Here is a 19,465-nt window from a genome sequence, read left to right on the forward strand (position 1 = left end):
TCTCATATGTGTGTTCTGTGAGATTGAAATACATCATTTAGAGTATTTCTGTTATATACAATATATTTTACAAATGTCATTTTCAAACTAAGGGGTAAATGTTAGTCTTTCATTCAATGCCTGCCCTATATATCAACCTGCTGTGCTTATCTTTAAGTTGACTGTATGTCAGAGTGGGATAGGGGTGAGACAGAGACAGGGTAGATTTCAATGTTGTTTAATGTATTGATCTGATAAACCTTTAGAGGAACTAAATGGCAATCTCACTGTGTCATTGTGGCATACATGTTTGTGAAGACATCCTGTTTGTTGAACTCTTGACCCATGGGACCTTGGGATAAGTTAGAGGTGATTGACTGAGCTAGGTTTGAAGGATGTCCTTGTTTAACGTTGCTGACTTGCAGACCATTATGTCTCTGTGAGATCATCTTATGCCCATAGCTGTTTGTAAGAAGTCGTAACAGTTTGCGCAAGTGTCCAATAAGGGACCTTATTGTTTTTAACCTTGCTTCTGGAGATATATAAAGCTGTCTGGTTTTTGTTCACAAGCTTTAGAGAAAAGGTTCTCTTGGGCATATACCATGGAGCCACCATGGAGTTTCCCTCTCCACAGATACACAAGATATTTGTATCCTTGTACAGTACAGTGTTTACAACTGCTTCAACAATTAACAATGTAATTCTCTGTGTGGTTTTTGAGTAACAATGCAAAAAAATAGTCCCTAATACTACTTATAAAGTTTGTTTTCTTTACTGACCTATCTATTATTAAAGCTGCACTTATCTATATTTATATTAGTAATAAAACTATTGAGAATCACCCAACTCTGCAGTTCTTTTTAGTATCTTTTAGCTTAATTCTTAATTCAGGACTCTCAGAGCAAGCAACCACTTAGTTCTCAAACTGCCTTAGTAATAGGTCACAGTGCATTAGACACAATGCTTTATCTTTTAATATAGTATGGTACGTGTCAAGTGCTAATTTTCATTTATATGCTGATGATACTGTTATATACTGCTGTGTGTCAACTCTTGTACAAGCAATCGAATAATGGCAAAATGTTTTATTTCTTCCAAAATACCTTACCCGAGCTGAAACTCCATCTTAATGCAGGCCACAAAATACTCCCAAGGTGATCACTCCCGAGGGAAGTGAAATAGATGTTAACTCTTATAAATACCTGGGTGTTTTAATTGGTGACTCCCTTACTTTTAAGCCACGTGTGCAGTACCTGAAAAAGCTGAGACTAAACTGAGTTTTTTTTTTTGGATTAAGTTGTATTTTCCTTTTAATGTGAAATAAATCAACTTAACACCACTTTTCTACCTGTGTTGGACTATGTTGAACTTTTATATAGTGCTATAGTGCTATAGTATAGTGCTCAGTGTCTTCATATGGTACACAGCTTACTGTGCTTCCATGTGGTTCATTACCGATTGTAAAGCTTTGACTCACCACTGTGAATTCATCATGCAGAAAAGTGCTTTATAATACTGTTTGCTTTCTGTCTCAAATGCCCTTATGAAAATTTAAAGGAGGACATTTGTGTAATCTGCAACCTTGGCATGGAATACATTTCAGAATTACATGAAACTCAATGAACTAGATTCAGGGAGAAGTCAATGTTTTTAATTTATAAACTGAGTCGTTGAAATTTCTCTTTTGAAATAATTTTGTCTCCTTTTGTGTTTTCTGTAACGTATGTATTTGTTACATTGACCAGGCCTCACAACTTTACTGTTTTGGTTCACTTTTGCTGCTGTCATCAGCCTATGCCCCGTTTCCACTGCAGGAACTTCTGGGTTTTTAAGGGGGCCAGGGCAGTTGGCGTGTGTCTCCATAGCAGGAACAGCCCCCGAAAGACAATCTCCCGGAACTTTGACGGGGCTAAACGAGTCCCTACCTCGGGGTAGGAACTCCGAGCAGTGGTCAGAGTCCGGTGAGTCCTATCCGGGGTCCTGCTCTGCAATGTAAACACAACGGCCTAGAGGGCCGAGTGAGAGTAGGTTCCTGTAAAGTTCCCGCCTCCTAAATTTTACCAGGAACTTCCTTAGTGGAAACGGGGCTCCAGCTGTTCCTATTGAAAAAGCTATTATAAAGTCACTGAACACTACCTGCACAGCATGGTATCAGGAGACACACCAACAATGCCACAAAGTTCTCTTCTAGCTCTCTTTTGGTTTTCTCCAACTCTTGGAAAAAAAACATCTGGTTCTAAAGCTGCTAAATTCTCCACTATGTTCACCAGTGAGCTTAGTCTGCTGCTTGGTGCTGGCTAGGTAATAAACAGGGAGTTTATCAGAGCTGTATCAGAGCATTTACATCACCTTTCTTTTCATCTGCTATCAGAAAAATCTGAGAAAAGAATGAGTCAGCTACTGAAAGTGTTTGTGATTAAGTCTACAACAGTAGCAGCTTGTGTCCCACTGCAGCATAGAACATCTTGTTGGTATGACATTGTGGTTAGTAATAACTGTAAACAGCCTGCAGGCAAGAACCCTGATGCAGAGGGAAATAATGTCAACTGAATAAAACAAAACATATTAGCATTTTATTCATGAAGCACTGTCTGGTGTGGCAGAGAATGCCATGAACACACTTGAATTCTAAAGGTTCATATGCAAACAATCCATATGGACTGCTGGGTGTCATCTGAATGTGAGCACTTCACAGCAAATGATACACGTGAGAGGCCGACTCTGAAGATTGCTTGCTAGTGTGTTTAAGAATATAAGACAGACCTCTTTTCAACTGCTATGTGCATGCTGCTGACTGAACAACCCTAACAGCAACACGCAGCTTCGAATCCTGTGAAGAAGCATTTGATCTGTCATTTCACACAATTTTCAGTGTTTAGATTGCAAATTGCTCTGTGAGTTCCCCAGAAATCCTACTCCTTCCTTTTTTTTTTTAAAAAACGGGTGCTTACTAGTAACACCAGCTGCAACTAAGTGAACTGCTGACAAAAAACGCTCTAATGGAAAACGAAATACTTACAGCGTGTTTTTATCCGAGCAGATGCAGGAGGTCCAATGTGAAAGAGATTAGAGAGTGCAAGATGGTGGCAGGGGAGAATGTAACGAGGCGACATCAGATGGTGGTCTGTAGGATGACCTTAGAGACAAGGAAGAGGTAGAAGTTGAATAATAAAAGACTGTTATGTGGGTTGTATGAAGTAGCTATCCATAGTCAGGTCATTACCTGCAGTAGATTTGGATCAGCACACTCCCAATTTGGAGAGGCAGACTGGGATAGAAGTTAAAAAGGGCTCACCTAAAAAAAAATCAATATTAGTTTGAGTGTGTGCTATATTTAGAATATTTTCACTGCGTTACCTTTCTGTCAAACAGTCCTTTCTTTTGGCATTACATTTTCTGAGCTGTATTCTGTATTGTATTCTGTGTACTTCTGTATTCCAATGCATGCCACTCATTGTATTTTTCCACAATGGTACTGTCTGACCCAAATAGCTGATCTACAGGTTAATGCAGCACACAGCATGCATAGGAATACAGTAGTTCTACTGTAATGAAAGTCAATAGGAGCAAGACAGAACACATGTGAGTGAATGGGAGAGAGAACAGCAACATGGTGAGGATGCAAGGAGTAGAGGTGGCAAAGGTAGATGAGTTTAAATGCTTGGGGTCAACTGTTCAAAGTGTGCTGTTCAATGAGGTGAAGAAAAGAGCACAGGCAGGGTGTGTGGAGAAAAGTGTGAAAAGGAAGGTGTACAAGAAGGTAATGAAAGCAGTTTTGTTGTACGGTTTAGACGAAAAGACAAGAAGCGGAGCTGGATGGACAAGATTAAGAATGAGTATATTAGAGGGACAGCTCAGGTTGGACGGTTTGGAGACAAAGTGAGAGAGGTGAGACTAAGGTGGTTTGGACATGTGTGGAGAAGAGATGCTTGTTATATTGGGAAAATAATGCCGAAGAAAGAGCTGACAGGCAAAAAGAAAAAGAGGAGGTTTATATGTAGGGTTAAGGACAACATACAGGTGGCTGGCACGACAGAGAAAGATGCAGAACAGAAGCAGATGAAGTGTTATCCAAGCAGAGCTGACCTAATATGTTTGCTGTTTTATGGCAATTACCTTGCTGAAAGCTGAGAGATGTGTATAAGCAGTGCCAACAGTCTGAGTGCGCTTTACTGGCTACTGGCTCTAAATGCTGAAGGTGCCGTATCACTAATGGTTGCAAGATGCCAGCTCCAAAATGATCTGCCTTTGTTTGTTGCCCATTTTCTGCCACTTTACTCCACCACTTTATTCCATTTTCTGCCACCAATTTCTAACTAACAGCTGGCTAAGTAGCTCAGGCATCTATCTCCCCAACCACGAGATGACATATATATCATGGGGATATATATACACGGTCGCCCATGAAGTTGGAATAATTTTGTTTTCAGAAACATTCCTCTTTTTATTTTCTATTTATACACATCAGTAATCACCTTTGACCAGGTGCAATGAGATTGATCAATACAATTTTGAGAATCAGATTTTCACAATCATTTCATGGAAATAAAAAATATTTTATTCCAACTTTATGTGCGACTGTGTATATCCCAGCATGTTTTGTGTCCCCTTGTCTTCCTCCCATCCAGGGGGCATCCTAATAAAATGCCATAATCAAGGTGTGAACTACAGGGGAGCCAGGGGGATTGTGACTCCCTTTAATAAGACATGAACTCCCCTGAAAACATGATTTGTGAAATGCTGGGGGATCTCTAAAATGTAATGATAGTATGCTATTTTTGCCATGCATGTTTATTTTTCTGTACTTTTATTATAATGGATCATATCTAAAATCAGTCCATTATAGATGTATGATTCAAGCATGAGGGTTATTCATCACTACTTCCCTTCAATAAAGATACGGGTATGCATTCTATTCTTGCCATCGCTATCGAAGTATGGTAGTGTTGTATCATAAACTTCAGGAAAAAAACAACTTTCTTGGTCCATCAGTTTACACACTGAATCGAAATTATTCATTTCTCTGTTATGTGGTAGTCAGCATGCAGTGATGCCAAATAATCAGTCAATCGACTCTAAGGAGTGGCGTCTTCTACCACAAATGTTAGCTTGACGACAGCTGACGCTGATGTTACACCTGCTGCCAGCACTGCTGTCAGCACAAACCCGCCAACACCCGGGGTGACAACACAGGGCAGGCTGACAGAAGAAGATGGAGATGGGAACAGCTCAACAGTTCTACCTGTCTGTGTGTCTCATTTGTACTGATAAACAAAAGAATATGATACATCACTCTGCAAAGTATACTGTGCCCTTGCTAAGCTGTATTGTAATGTTTTTTGATACCCATGAGGAGGTTGTGTGTGATCATTAACTGATTATCATATATACAATGTCAGTCATCTCTTTGAGGCACGTACCTACCCCGAAAAATGTGAGGTCCCCCGAAAGCTATGATATAGTTCGCACACTGGCCATAACCATCTCGACTGATTCCCTTCGATGCAATAGAGCAACGATTTCTAATTCAACAAAAATCATTCAAATATTTTTCTGCCTAGTTTTTAATCTCTCCCTCTCCTCTTTCTTTCTCCTTCCTCCCTCTTTTTCTTCTCACCCTCTCCCTTTCTCTCTCTCTCCCTCAACCCCAACTGATCAAAGCAGATGGTCGCCCACCTTGAGCCTGAGGTTCCTTGCCACTGTCACCAAGTGCTGCTCATGCGGAAATGTTGGGTCTATTTAAATCAATGAAAGAGTGCCATAAGATGAATTTTGTTGTGATTTGGAACTATATAAATAAAGATTGATTGATTGATTGTTTGATGTGTGTCCTGGAGGTCATATTGAAAGTGTTCATTGTTCTATAAAGTGAACATTAAAGAATCACAGTAATCTACAATTGTTCCTACTATGGGTGAAGCTCCAAAAACACTAGAACCTACATTCCCCATGATGCAACTCAATACTGTTTTCATTCAGCCTCCTAAACAAAGAACTTGGAATTCTGAGAAACCAGGCAATCTAAAACTTTTTGTACATAAATGTCCTCTAAAATAAATGCACAATACATCTGTTTAGGAGGATTTTGCCTAAAGGAATCTTCCCTAAGAAGATACATTTCCTGAAAGTCGATGTAATAAAAGTGAAATTAATCAATTTGTCTTTTAGCTGGGAACCCCTTGCAGCCCTCTCAAGGACCCCCGGTGGTCATTCTTCTAGACAACTTGATAACCACATTACAAAGTGGATAAAAATAGGCCTTTTACAAGAATCAATATCAGTATTTTGAAAATGATACTAATACCAGTTTTTTTTGTTATCAGTAGTATCGTCTCGCTCTATAACTCATTGTTATTATTCTAATACAGCCGAAGTTTGTTGTTACAGCATGACTTTTCAAACATTTCCTCTAACCTGAAATGACTGTTGTTTGGACTGTTTTGCTATGTATTTGAATGCTGCAGGCCAATATTTAATTTGTTGCTTTTATTCTAATGCAGTCTGTACACTTAAATAATGAAACACACAAAGTTTCTGTTCAATTTTTAATGTTTATGAAAAGTTTAAAGCAGTGTGATCTGAATGGGATTTCTGGTTTTGCTATGGTATCAAATCTACTGAGAGTGGTGGATCTTTAGTGGTAATTCTAGTATGGTGACGTCACTGGTATTAACTGTAATACAATTTACTGATGACTTATTTTGAGACATTTTCTATTGTGCCACCAATTTTGGCTGTGAGATTCACCGATTTTGGGTGTGTATGATGTGACGACTTGGTAACAGCACTTACAGCAGCGCCATCTAGCGGCGGTTGTCAAAAAAGCATCTCTTGTGCGTCTAAACCATAGACTGTATATAAGAAACTCTTTGACCTAAACGCCAACTTCTTTCAAACCTCACAAACCAAAGCTTTGATAACACTGATGGGGTTATTTTCTCCTCAAGAGTCACAGAACAGATGCTTTAAAAGTGTTCACAAGCCAAGCAGTGTTCCCCATGACTGGTAAACTGAGAATCAGTGGAATTTCCCCTTTTAAAGCTGGTATGTTTTAGCTCATGTTTTCTTAATTGACATGCCTCTTAGCCTTCAGTCAGCTAGGGTGTTTGATGCTTCATTGCTGCTACTTTGGGTCATAAATATTCAGAGCATCAAATGTGCCAACACATTTTTCATGGACTCACTTAATTTGATCCGCTGTATCTGCCAATGACATGTGTAGGAGCCTAGCATCTAACACATTAAAGATTTTCCAAGTCTCCATGTTCAAAAAGGGATGAACAACATTCTTTAATTGGGTTGCTCATCTGGTAATGATGGTGGCAGAGAGTGCTGTCTAATATATTCAAAAATCTTCTTTATGTGTTAATTTGAGTTGAGACCTGGTGACTGCGAAGGCCACAGCATATGATTCCCATCAATCTCATACTCATCAAACTATTGAGTTGAGGTCTGTAGTCCTTATGGGGGCACTGACCACTTCATGAAGGAAAGAAAATTATGTTTTCTGTCAGTACAAAACTTTCTGTGCTTCTACTGCCAAGAAGCTACTGTACAAGCACTTGTAACACAATGTCTAAATCAGGAAAATGGTACATGACATAACACACATTTCTGCACCATTTACCCTAAATAATACAACCTGACAGCCATCCAGTCACAAGCTGACTTCTTTAACCTTTAACCCCAATTATTTTTTTTTGACTGTGTGACTGAGATTCAGCACAACAGCATGAAACCAGATATTTTTCCGTTTTTTCTTTTCTTTCTTTTTTGGTTGTTGTTGTTTCTGATTATATCAGGAAAAAAATGAATGATTATGATACACCATTTAATGGTGTGTCACGTGGTGGTTAGATTTTTATAGAAGCTCTGTTTGTTCTGGGTTGTGTATGTCTCATGTCTAACATGCTTGTCTCAGGAAATTCAGTTTATTAGCAAAGAATCACAAAGTTTTCTCACTGCTATAAACAACAGTACTATTCTAACTGTAACTGTGACAGTATACCATTAATAATGGCTGTTCTAATTTCATGCTAATGTGTAATATATTACTTGTAAAACACGTGACAATATGTACATTTGTACTGAGTCTGTTTAAAGCAGAGGGAGAAGAAGCAGGCTTTTATATTGTATGATATGAATAACTAACCCAGTTTATCTGTACATGATGTACTACATATTGTTCCATGTAACATACCCACCTAGAGATCTTCAGTGATTGTAACATCATAGGCCTCTTCTCATTTATTTAGAATTTGATGAATATAAGTCAAGTATCCACTCTTCCATTAGCTCTCCACTAATTTCTGAGGAAAATATCTCACTTTTTAGCTCCACTGTTACCAGCTAAATTTAGTTAAAGTATTACAGTAAAAGATAGAAAAATCACTATTGGGTGGAGCTGTTAACAACTCATAGACATCTGAAATGTGAGCCCGACTACACACTGCTTTTTGGTTTCATCTTTAACAATGTGTTGTATTTTAAAAGCTTGTTATATTATCCATTGTGTCAAATCTTCATCTGAAAAGTAACTAAAGCTGTCAAATAAATGTAGTGGAGTAAAAACAATATTTCCCTCTGAAATGTAGTGGACTGGAAGTGTAGAGTTGCATTACATGGAAAACGACAAGTAAAGTACCTCAACATTTTACTTAAGTAGGTACAGTTAATGTACTTACTTCCCACCACTGGTTGTGGGCCATGAAATCAAAACAGTAAGCTGAAAGACACACAGATGTTACTAATTACATTAACGATGGTTCTGTTCAATTTAACTGTATGGAGCAACAGGAAGTCTGAATAATACCAGGACCCTGAAACTGAAGCAGCTAAATAGAATTCAGCAATCGTTAATTATATCATTTACAACCGCTTTTCCTACTGTGACATGTCAAAATGTCTTGAGTAAAAAGTCCTGTTCTCTCTGGGTTTGTTCCTACAGGTGACACCCTTCACATTACACACAGTCCATTGCTTAAAACCCTGCACACACATACACACAGGTGTTTTCACTTATACAGCCTAATTAGACTTCTGCCCTTTGTTGAAATTGGATGGTCCGTGAGATGTCACTCACTCACAGTCTGTACAGGCCCACAACGTCATCAGAAGAACTCTAATTAGGCTAAACACACCTATGAGGATGTACCACGTGTTTGCTGGACCTTTATAATGGACCATAAGGAGAGCTGTTCGAAGGTAAGCATGCTTACTGTTGTTTTGTGTGAGTGCCCAGAATGCAGAAACTGCACTATCTTGTCACTGAAATTAATGGGACAAATGGTTCTCTTCTCAACTCCCATAACAAACATCATATATAGAATTCAGAACTGTAACACAGAATTGATCTGCACTGTACTCAGGTTGGATCAATCAGCCTGTCAATAGATCAACAACACTAAGCTGAGCTGGTCACACTTGCGGTGATGTGTGTGCTTGGAGCTAAAATGATAGAATCATACACTTAATTATATCATGTTTGCACACAAATACACAGAAGACATGGCTGGAAACACTGGCAGGCTGGATTAGTTTTAAAAGACACTTCACCTGGAGGATGTGGCTTTAACCCATCAGTCAACATCTGCTCTGCTTAGCATCAATGAACAAGATCCTGCATCCTAATCAGCTTCAGGGATAATCCATGTATCCAGTGAGGATGGAGGGCAGAGACATTTCTTAAGAAGATCAACACAAGTTTCATGTGTCATCATAATATATTTTCAGACTACACATTAACCTCAGTGGAGAGCTAATTCAAACAAATAGTTTCAAACAGAGACCAAACATACTTATGATAACCCATACTTTTAAGACAATTATCTCTCACTTTGCATGGGGAAAATAAGCTTTGTCCCGATAGTATGGCCGCATCGCCCTCTGCTGGTGGAGCTCATATAGTGCAGAAAAAGGGTGTATATATGTCAGATGATATGTGCAAACTGTCACGTTTGCTTGTGTATGGGTGTGTAGTGATTGGTGTTAAATGTGTGGAAAGGTCTGTATTCTGTATGTCTACAAATTACTAGCACTGTCAGATGTATGAATGTCTGTTTCACATGGGAGCCAGGCTGTTCAAATAATGCTTTTTACCTTAATTGTTACTGACAATTCATAGCAGGTCAAAACAAACTAGAGCCCAAATGATATATCGGTCAACTGATTATTATTGGCCTATCACAGATATATCAGTATTAGTGTGTATGCCATCCTATATGTACCGATATGTGTGTGTGTATATATATATATATATATATGCTGTAATGTATGTATAATTAATCCTTTTTCCTAATTCAAGTTTAATATATACATTGTCACAAGTGTTTGGTAGCCACATTTGAAAAAAAGAAAAAAGTTTATGTATATATTCTATACATATAAAACATTATCGACCGATATATCAATATCGGAATTTGTTTTCTTAATATCGGTATTGGTATCAGCCCCAAAAATATTGGTCAGTATTAGTCTGGCCCTAAATCTAACATTAAGTGTGTGTGTGAGTGGTTCACTGACACATTTATACTTACAGTTATGTGGACATGTGCTTTTCTTACTACAGAAACCTATCACATTACACCCTCAAATGATTGCTCCCCTGGGCCCTCAGTGGTCCACCATGGGGGGGCTGCACTGTAGTTGAGGAACAGTCTCTCTAACCACCTGAGGGCAGCAACCACCCTAGACAAACAAACATAAAACCTGTCTGTTCAGAAAGTCTTTATCATGTTGACCTTTACTTTCTTCATGCTGTGTTAATAATACTGTAGCACTTTGAGTTTCACTATGAATGAAAGTGTGATATGAATGAAACGTTTAACTCTTAGTGAAATGAGGACACGTCTGAAGGTCAGTGGTTTATTGCGGGTGAACACCCATCTGACCAATTTCACGTTTCTTTCCAAGAAGTTGACTTCCCGCTGAGGCACGCTGGGAAATGTAGTTCATGTGCGTCTTGGGCTGGTTCACAGACGAGCCCACGCGAACCACATTTCCCATGGTTCAACGTGCGGTTGGGGGGTACATGCTGCGCTCCGTGCAGTCCTTACTGCTGCTGCACCGAGAAATGCGCTACTTGAACGGCACGTAACCCGGCCAGGTCTGCATGGCCCTCAGCACTCAGGAGCCCGACTCAGTGTGGACGTGAACAGGTAACTTCTGTCGTAAGTGAACTCTGCTTTTTGTTTACTGCTTTGTGTTCTGCTTCTATGATAACAACTTCTACTCCTGACTATCCTGGGGTTAGCAGCCAGCTAACAGCTAACAGCTAAGTTGGCAGCAGTCCAGAGTGCGGCCTTATGAAACCTGTCTGATGAACAAACACTGTCTGCTTTAAGGACATGAACTCCTCTTCTTGACGTCTGCCGGTGTAAAAAGCTCCAGCAGCCCGTAAAGCTTCCAACCTGTCCTCCATACTAAACTACCAATGTCAACTAGCCTAAAATAGAAGCCTATGTAAAGCTAGCAGGAATGTAGCTGTTTATTTCCGGTTAGACCTATAAAAATAAGACGTGACAAAACGCTCCTAGTGAGTGGCGTCATTTTATTTTGCAGACTAATCGTGTGTTTTCCTGTAGAAATGCGGTGGCTTGACGCAATTTAATTCAGTTAGCTGCTGGCTTGTATGCCGGAAGTTTCTTCACATAAACGTGGTTTTGTCCTTCATGTTGGCTTAAACAAAACAACGTAACGTGATTAAAGTTATTTACTTTGGACACTGTTGAACTTCCTGCATGTGACTCAGTCTTTAGTCATTTCTGGTCGTGCGGTCATAACACACGCATGTTCAAGACCTTCAGTCTGTCATATAAGTGATTATAAAGATAACAAGCAGATTATTAGTGGCATAACTGACACATGCTGGCGACTGTGTTTAGTGATAAGAGTTGGTTTGGCGCTTTCAGTACTACTGTTTATTGTTTGATCATTAATAAGCAAGATCCACTCTATAATTTTTTTAAAGTTAGGCAACATGAGAGAATGTATAAGATAAATTAGCTGCAATAAATATACTGCAGGTTATGATTCAGTATTTGAGGTTATTCCTGTAGGTCTGCAGTCCATATTAAGGGGGTGACCAGATTCTACTTTATGATTGATATTGAGGTCATAGTGGGTGATGGTGGTGTATTAGGATGCATTATATTGTATGGTGTTCCTAATATTTTAGTCCACCCCATTAACATAAATGAGAGGGGCAAAATATTAGGAACTATAGTATCACCTCAGTTAGTATCACCTCAGTAATAGTCATACAGTAGATTTATTACATATTTTAATAATGTCAATGAAAATTGAACATATACAAACTTTAAAAAAAAAAGTAGAATTGTATCGGATTGAATTAGATTACACAGGTGTACCTAATAATAAAGTGACTGTATATTAGTACTCACAGCACAAAGTTGAAGTTTGAAGCGTCTGCATTCTGAGGTCATGCTGAGTTCAGTGTGTCGCTCAGTTATCTCTGTTATGTTTTATGCAAACAGGAGAGACGGTTGCTATGTTACATTTTTTAAGAGGCTGAAGAAGTGTGTCTGGCATATTTCTAACGAGATTAGAACTGGATCAACTGCCAAATAGTTGAGTTATTTAGGAATGATCACTGTAGGCCTCAGATAGAATCTTCAGTTTAGGAATATGAAATAAACTCCTTCAGAGCTACTCATGATTAATTTCATCATTTAAATATGTTTTGATGAGTAGGTTTATCATTTAGTCCATTAAATGTCAATTTTATAGTAATACATGTTTGTTATAGTTTCGTAGAGCCTGATATGACATCTTTTAAATAGCTTTAATCCAATCAGCAGTCTAGAATCAGGTGATGCTGTAACATTAAAATACAAAATGTCCTCACATTAGAGAATCTGTCACTCTAGATTAAGAGTTCATACAAAGTTTTTCTTTTTCCTGCACCTACAGTCTGTCCTTAAACATCCCAGCAGCAGAGAGGAGGAGGAGAAGATGATGATGATGCAGCGCATCCTAACCTACGGTACTCTGCGCCGGGCGGCAGTGGTGCGCCCCTTGCTGGTGGGCGTCACCGTCCACGAACTGCCGGTAGCCTTTTGCTGCTCTGCTCTCCGCCTGTCCCCGCCCACACCCACACCCACACCCACAGGCCAGCGCTGGCTGTCCACCTCAGCCTCCAGCAAGGCGGCACATCAGCCCAAACACCAGCCGCCGGAGGAGGAGCCGCAGTCCAGCTCCGCACCTCCATCACAGCCGCTCCAGAAAGAGGAAGCCGGTCCTGGTCCCGGCGCTGTAGAGTTGGACCCCCTGCAGGACAAGTCCATCGGTCTGGTCCAGAGGTTTAAGAGGACTTTCAAACAGTACGGGAAGGTGTTGATCCCCGTGCATCTGTTGACGTCCTCCATCTGGTTTGGAACCTTCTATTATGCTGCTATGAAGTGAGTCGGACCTCAAAGTATACATTAAATCCACAGCTGGTGCATTTTTTGATGCTGTGGAGCATTTAATTAAAGTTCACAACCTGAAGATGAAATGAGCAGCATATAATATGTTAATGATATGCATGTGACAAATTACCAGCTGTACCAGGAGCTACTTACTCTAATTAATAAAGCTCCTGATTCAACTATACGACCAGATTAAATGCTGACTTCAGTCTGTCAGTAACTGTGAGATACTTACATCGACATCAGGTCATCAGCTGATCATTTCCACTGTGTGAAACTGCAAAAACACCCTTCACTGGTGGTCGTACGGTGATGTTACAGTGACGTGTCTGAATAGAGACAGCAGCTGCACAGAAACATTAACCAGAGAACAGACTAACTTTTTATTTTAGCCATTACAGAATGAATGTCAATTAGCTGCAGATGGTCTAATGTGCTGGTGGTGATGTCATGTTAACTCACACGCAGCTAAAAACGAGGAGCTTAATGTTTTCTCTTGCTCTTTGCTAATGAAAGAAAATGAGGAGAGATAAAAGGTTCGATAAGATTTGAAAGCATCTGAACTATTTATTAGTTTAAAATAGTGACAAAATGATGCAATTAAACTGGAGATAATTGTGTGTATGTGTGTTATCAAACCTTTCTAATACTACTTTGTTTTCTTCAGAGGAGTGAATGTAGTGCCATTCCTGGAGTTCATTGGTCTACCAGAGTCAATACTTGACCTTTTGAGAGACTCTTCGAGTGGCTATGCTCTGACAGCGTATGCCATGTACAAGGTAATTTAATCCAGGATACATTGTTGTTTATCAAAGTAGACATTTTTTGATTGGCATTTGTCATAAAAAAACGAAGGATGGATCCAGATGTTTTCTTCACTCTTCTGACCACTCTTTATCTTCCTCCAGATCGCCACCCCCGCCAGATACACAGCGACTCTGGGCGGCACGTCGCTATCTGTTCAGTACCTCCGCAAGCACGGTTACCTATCCACACCGCCACCGGTCACAGAATACATCCAGGACAAGATGGAGGAGACCAAGGAGAAACTGAGCGAAAAAATGGAGGAGACCAAGGAGAGGTTTTCCGAGAAAATGGAGGAAACGAAAGGACGCTTCTCGGAGAAAATGGGAGAAACTAAGGACAAGTTTTCCGAGAAACTGCAGGAAACCAAAGACAGAGTCTCCGAGGGGAAATCATTTTTTAAGAAGAAAAACGATTAAGGCAAGATCAACGTCGGGGGTAGCCGGCGCCTCTCAATCAATGAATCCAATTAAAGTCTCGGCAAGTAAATCAGCGAGTTTTGGAAAGAGAGAGAGAAACAGACAGCTCTTCTGAGACTGCTGGGAAAGAAAGAAAAGAGAGAGAGAGAGACATTGCACTATCGTTGTCCTGAAATTTCACCTCACACATCTCAGTCATTACCTGTCGTCTATTTAAGTGTCAAATGATTTCTTTAAATGTGGAAACCCTCTTCACCCCCCCTCTACCATGACGCACTGAGAGTGTAGACAGCAGCTTAGCAGACTTTACTTGGCTCAGTCATCTCAGACTGGATTTCCACAGGCTCAAGTTATCTGAGCTTTAACTGTTTGTTAGCTCATGTCTCTTCACACATATATGTAAGGAAATAAAGAGTTCTGAGATAAATAAACACATATTGATTATAAAAGAGCATCTATTAAAGACTGTACAGGAGAGAGTAAGGCTAATCCTTCTGGCTGTTAGGAGAATATTAATAAAACTTGAAGTTCATGATATCTGTGGTTACTAGTCCATCAAAGCCTTTCTGGAGGCTGGGTATCACCTTGTGTCTTTTTCTAATGCAATGAAAAAGCAATTTTAAATGTTTTTTTTTCTAATGTATTTTTCTTAATAGCCAAAGCTTAATATATGACATTATTTTGGTGTCTACCAGTTTAATGTATGGACTGAAAAACGTGTGAATAAAAAAAAATGGGAGTTGGAAGCAGCTCTCAGGGGCAGAAAATACATGGTGAGTTTACATGTGTTGAGTCATAAACATGCAGTAGACACACTATTCTACATGGTGATTAAGCGAGAAGTGAAATGTCTTTGGTACTTTGAGTAAATAGATGAATTTTTCTTGTCAGGAATTCAATTAGATGTCTGATTATAAGCACAACTCAATAAAGTGGAACGCTAATTATCAAGTGTTTGCCCCGTGTCAAAAAGGCTGTGAGAGGAAATTCTATTAAGGTTTCTTGTTAATGTTATGTACGCAAAGGCATCACCAATGGTTATATAAGTATTTAAAAAGGTCTCAGCCAACTGTAACCTCTTCTATACACTGTTAGAAGAAATATGTAGAGCCTCAAGAAAAGATAGAATACTAGTATGATTTTTTTTTTTTTTTTAATATATGAACATCAGGTCAGAGGATTGAATTGAAGTCAGATTTTATGATAAGTACATTATATACTGTGCAAAAGTTTGAGGCACTTTTAGATGTTTATTCATTATATAATCATACCATTAGAGAGGCGTCCAATTCTGCAGCATGACAATGAGCCCAAACATCCAGCCAGAGTAATAAAGAACTATCTTCATCAACAAGAACAACAGAGTCCTGCAGCAGATAGTTTGGCCCCCACAGAGCCCTGATTTTAACATCATGGCATCAGTGTGGGATTACATGAAGAGACAGAAGCAGCTGAGAGTCTAAATCCACAGAAGAACAACTGGAAACTTCTCCAAGATACAAGGAACAATGAAGTACAGGTTTACCGTGTAGAAAGACAAAGCTGCTCACAACTAATACTGCTCTCATTTAGATTTCTGTTGTTCACTTCATATGAAGTTATCTAACAAATAAAAACTATTTATAGCATTATTTTTTGAAAGCATCCTAACTTTACTTTTAGTGCCTCAAACGTCTGCACAGTAGTGTATGCATTAGTTTCACCTCATAGAATTAGAGAACAGTGTGGTGGTAGCTTTTAATGCTATGCATTATTCACAGAGTGCAATTTAAATTAGTTTGCAATGAGTTTTTTTGTGTGCCAAATGTCTTCAGTGAACACATGGCAACACTGCCAGGAGCAAAGCAAGCAGGATAGAGTCACTGCCACACACTACAACTCTGTATGCTGCAATTTGGAGTTAATACACAATTACTATTATTATTAATGCTTAATGCAGAGTATGTGGTTTCAATGTTCATGTATAAATGTATCATATACAATATATTATATACAATATTCTTTAGTCCCAGTGTTACAGCAGCAAAGTGGAGAGTCAAAATAGAGCATCAATAAAAAAAAAAGAAGAATAATACATTATAAGTAAAAAAACAAGCAATGTGAAAGATAGGAAGTAAAAATCTGTATATACAGTGTGTACAGTGTGAATGTGGAAGCAGCCTTCTTGTTTCACATTCATCTGCACACAGGAATTAAATGTGCATCAGTATTCTGACCATTTATGGTGAGCTGCAGTGAGGATGTGAGACTGCTCCATGTGATTTCTAAAGATATAAATTACACGTAGAAGTGCTCGTTCACACTTTTCTACAAGTTTTGGCATGAAACTTCCCATGAAGCCTCTGGTGATGCAGCGGTTAAGGTCAGGTTGGACACCACTTAATGAAAAGTCAGTGTGGTTTGACACTTAGTTCTCCTATATGTGTCACATCCAATAATGTTAAACAGATCTAAACATCATGTTGTCACACAGTGAGCGTGCTCCAGCCTGCCTCCTTCATTATGAATCTTATCTATATGTAAATATAATGGCGTTGCCGTGTGCTGATTGGATATGTGTGTGAGTTACAATGACCTCTGCTGTCCAAACTAATGAACAACTGTTTATGCAGTCCACTGCCCCTTCGCACAAGCACCTGTCTGTTCTCCCACAGGGAGTATGACACAGAGGACAGAGCGGCGCTGCGATTCCTCAAATTATTTTAGTGTAAAGACAGTCTGTGTTCTCAGGTGTGACTCAGTGGCTGAACACGACTCATGTGTCAAGACGCCTCTGGGAAGCTTGAGGTGAAGTGCAGGTCAGGAGGGAGGAAAACTGTCCAAACTGTCTAAGACCAGTGATTTTTCTCCACTTTGCATCTTCTTTTTTTTTTAATAAAAGGTCAGTGAGATCGACTTTGAGGCAGCTGACAGTGTGTGTATGTTAGAAAGTTGTTGTGCAGGTCATATTTGTTGTCATAGTTTCACCATAAAGTTGTGTTATATGTACAGTAGCCGTTGAGCGGATGATATTTAAAAGACAAGATCGAGCAGAAATAACCCAAAATCCGCATGGAAATTGGCTGTTTCACCCAAATTACAAATTACAAAAATATTGATTTTTAAATGTAGACATGCAGATTTTTATTTATTTATTTTTGTTTCGGTAGTTTCTGTTTCCTCTGCAAAATAATGGACATGAGTGGAATTTCATTTGTGGTGCTCAAATTGAATCCCATTAACCTTGATTACATTGGGGAAAAAAATGTAATAAATGTTAATTTGGTCTCTTCTAGCATCCTCACAGATGTTGCATTCCCTACATCTGCTGCTTATGATGTCATACCCCATTTACTCCTCTTGGGAGGGAGATCTGAAGGTGTTGGGGTGGATGCTGGAACATCTAGCTTGAGTATTCGAGTCAAAAGGACATCCTTTATTTATTCCCACTGGTACTCCATTACTCCCATTTTTAAATGTCATTTTTCAAACCTGAGAGCACCAATAACAAAATTCCATTAACATCCACTGTGTTGGTGTGGAAGCAAAACAATCTCAAAAACAGGGCACATAAAACCACAACGATTTGCAAGGCGAGATAGCATAACGTGCTGTTACTGACAGTGCTGTTATTTTTAAATATGTTTTTCTTATTTGGTTGAAATGACCCTTTAATTTTAAAGGGGTGTCCAAACTATTCCGCACAGATTGATGTGGCTGCAGGTTTTCATTCCAACCGAGCAGGAGCACACCAGACTGGACTCATTTAATCAGCTGATCTCAGTCTTCAGACAGCTGATTGGTCGAATCATGTGCTCTTGATTGGTTGGAACAAAAACCTGCAGCCACACGGCCCTTTATGGAAGAGTTTGGACCATCAATTTAGTATTGCTTCCATAAATTTCGGGGCTCAAAATTTAAATATATATAATAAATATCCTGACTTTTACTCCCCATCATTCCAAACATCCAAAATCACTGGATACTACATTTCCCATAATGCAACTCAATGGTCAAACTACATACCTACAGTTTCTTTATTTATCTTATTTTAATGATTATTCTTTAAAAATGATCAATTAATGAGCTAATCACTGCAGCTCTGCTCCCTCTGTGAACTTGTGTGCCTCTTTCAGACTGACAGCATGACTTACAGTGAAAGCTTGAATTTGTGTCAACATGTAAACCCAGAATCTTGATTTAAGTTGTTTGGGATGTTTATCAGTAAACAAAGAAATGAGAAAGGACATTTTATCCCAGAGACAGTGAAGGAGGTAACTTGTCTGCAGAGAGCCGGAGCCGTCTGAATCTGTTAGGTCTTCACCGTCTCAGCTGGTGAGGAGCACAGGGGGACTATTTCCCCCTTAACCAGTTTCCAAACAGAAGTGAATGCGTGGGCACTGCTTCCTTATAAAATATAGAAGTGAAATCTTGGTACTAGAAAGTAGTTTGCTTTTCCTTCTGCTGTGTTTCCTGTCTGATAAAAGCCTGGAAGAGGTTCAGACTCTGGAGCTGCATCACGTCTCGTCTCTGAGCAAATTCTGTCTGATGTATGCTTGATTATCCCTGCATGGCTATCACCAGCATGTGTGTGTGTGTGTGTTTGTGCGCGTGCGTGTGTGTGTGTATACAGTATCGGGATGGTTGGGCTCCTTGCAGTATTTTGCAGCAGGAGGTTATAGAGAGGACATGAGGCGGGGCCCCGGGGCCCACCCACCCTCCCTCCCTCCCTCCGCACTTGTAAGTGAGGCTAAGTGCTTTGAACATTAGCTTTGTTTCACTCCTGTGAATGTTATGACAAGTTGCCAGATGGGGTCTGTCTATAAATAAGCCGGTCTTGGAGCCGAAATATACAGA

At 39.4% G+C, this 19,465-nt stretch overlaps 1 protein-coding gene across 2 annotated transcripts; it reads left to right on the forward strand.

Annotated features, from left to right (window-relative positions):
• Positions 1–11,012: 11,012 nt before the first annotated feature.
• LOC133984055 (uncharacterized protein C18orf19 homolog A-like) lies at positions 11,013–15,161 on the forward strand. 2 transcript variants are annotated; one of them, XM_062423299.1, is made up of 4 exons: positions 11,013–11,147; positions 12,910–13,397; positions 14,074–14,185; positions 14,315–15,161. In XM_062423299.1, exons 2-4 carry the CDS (start codon positions 12,952–12,954, stop codon positions 14,627–14,629), a joined length of 873 nt encoding a protein of 290 aa, XP_062279283.1. In that variant the 5' UTR covers positions 11,013–11,147; positions 12,910–12,951; the 3' UTR covers positions 14,630–15,161. The 2 variants fall into 2 exon arrangements, with proteins under 2 accessions (XP_062279283.1, XP_062279284.1); XM_062423300.1 differs by having other exon boundaries at positions 11,013–11,135.
• The last annotated feature ends 4,304 nt before the right edge of the window (positions 15,162–19,465 follow it).

Source organism: Scomber scombrus, chromosome 7 (assembly GCF_963691925.1).
Source record: "Scomber scombrus chromosome 7, fScoSco1.1, whole genome shotgun sequence".
Classification (NCBI taxonomy): domain Eukaryota; kingdom Metazoa; phylum Chordata; class Actinopteri; order Scombriformes; family Scombridae; genus Scomber; species Scomber scombrus.

Coding starts and splice junctions, on each gene's coding strand:
- LOC133984055 (XM_062423299.1), top strand. CDS start 12,952: ATGATGATGATGCAGCGCATCCTAACCTACGGTACTCTGCGCCGGGCG. Junction 13,398..14,073: donor TTCTATTATGCTGCTATGAA/GTGAGTCGGACC, acceptor TGTTTTCTTCAG/AGGAGTGAATGTAGTGCCAT. Junction 14,186..14,314: donor CAGCGTATGCCATGTACAAG/GTAATTTAATCC, acceptor ATCTTCCTCCAG/ATCGCCACCCCCGCCAGATA.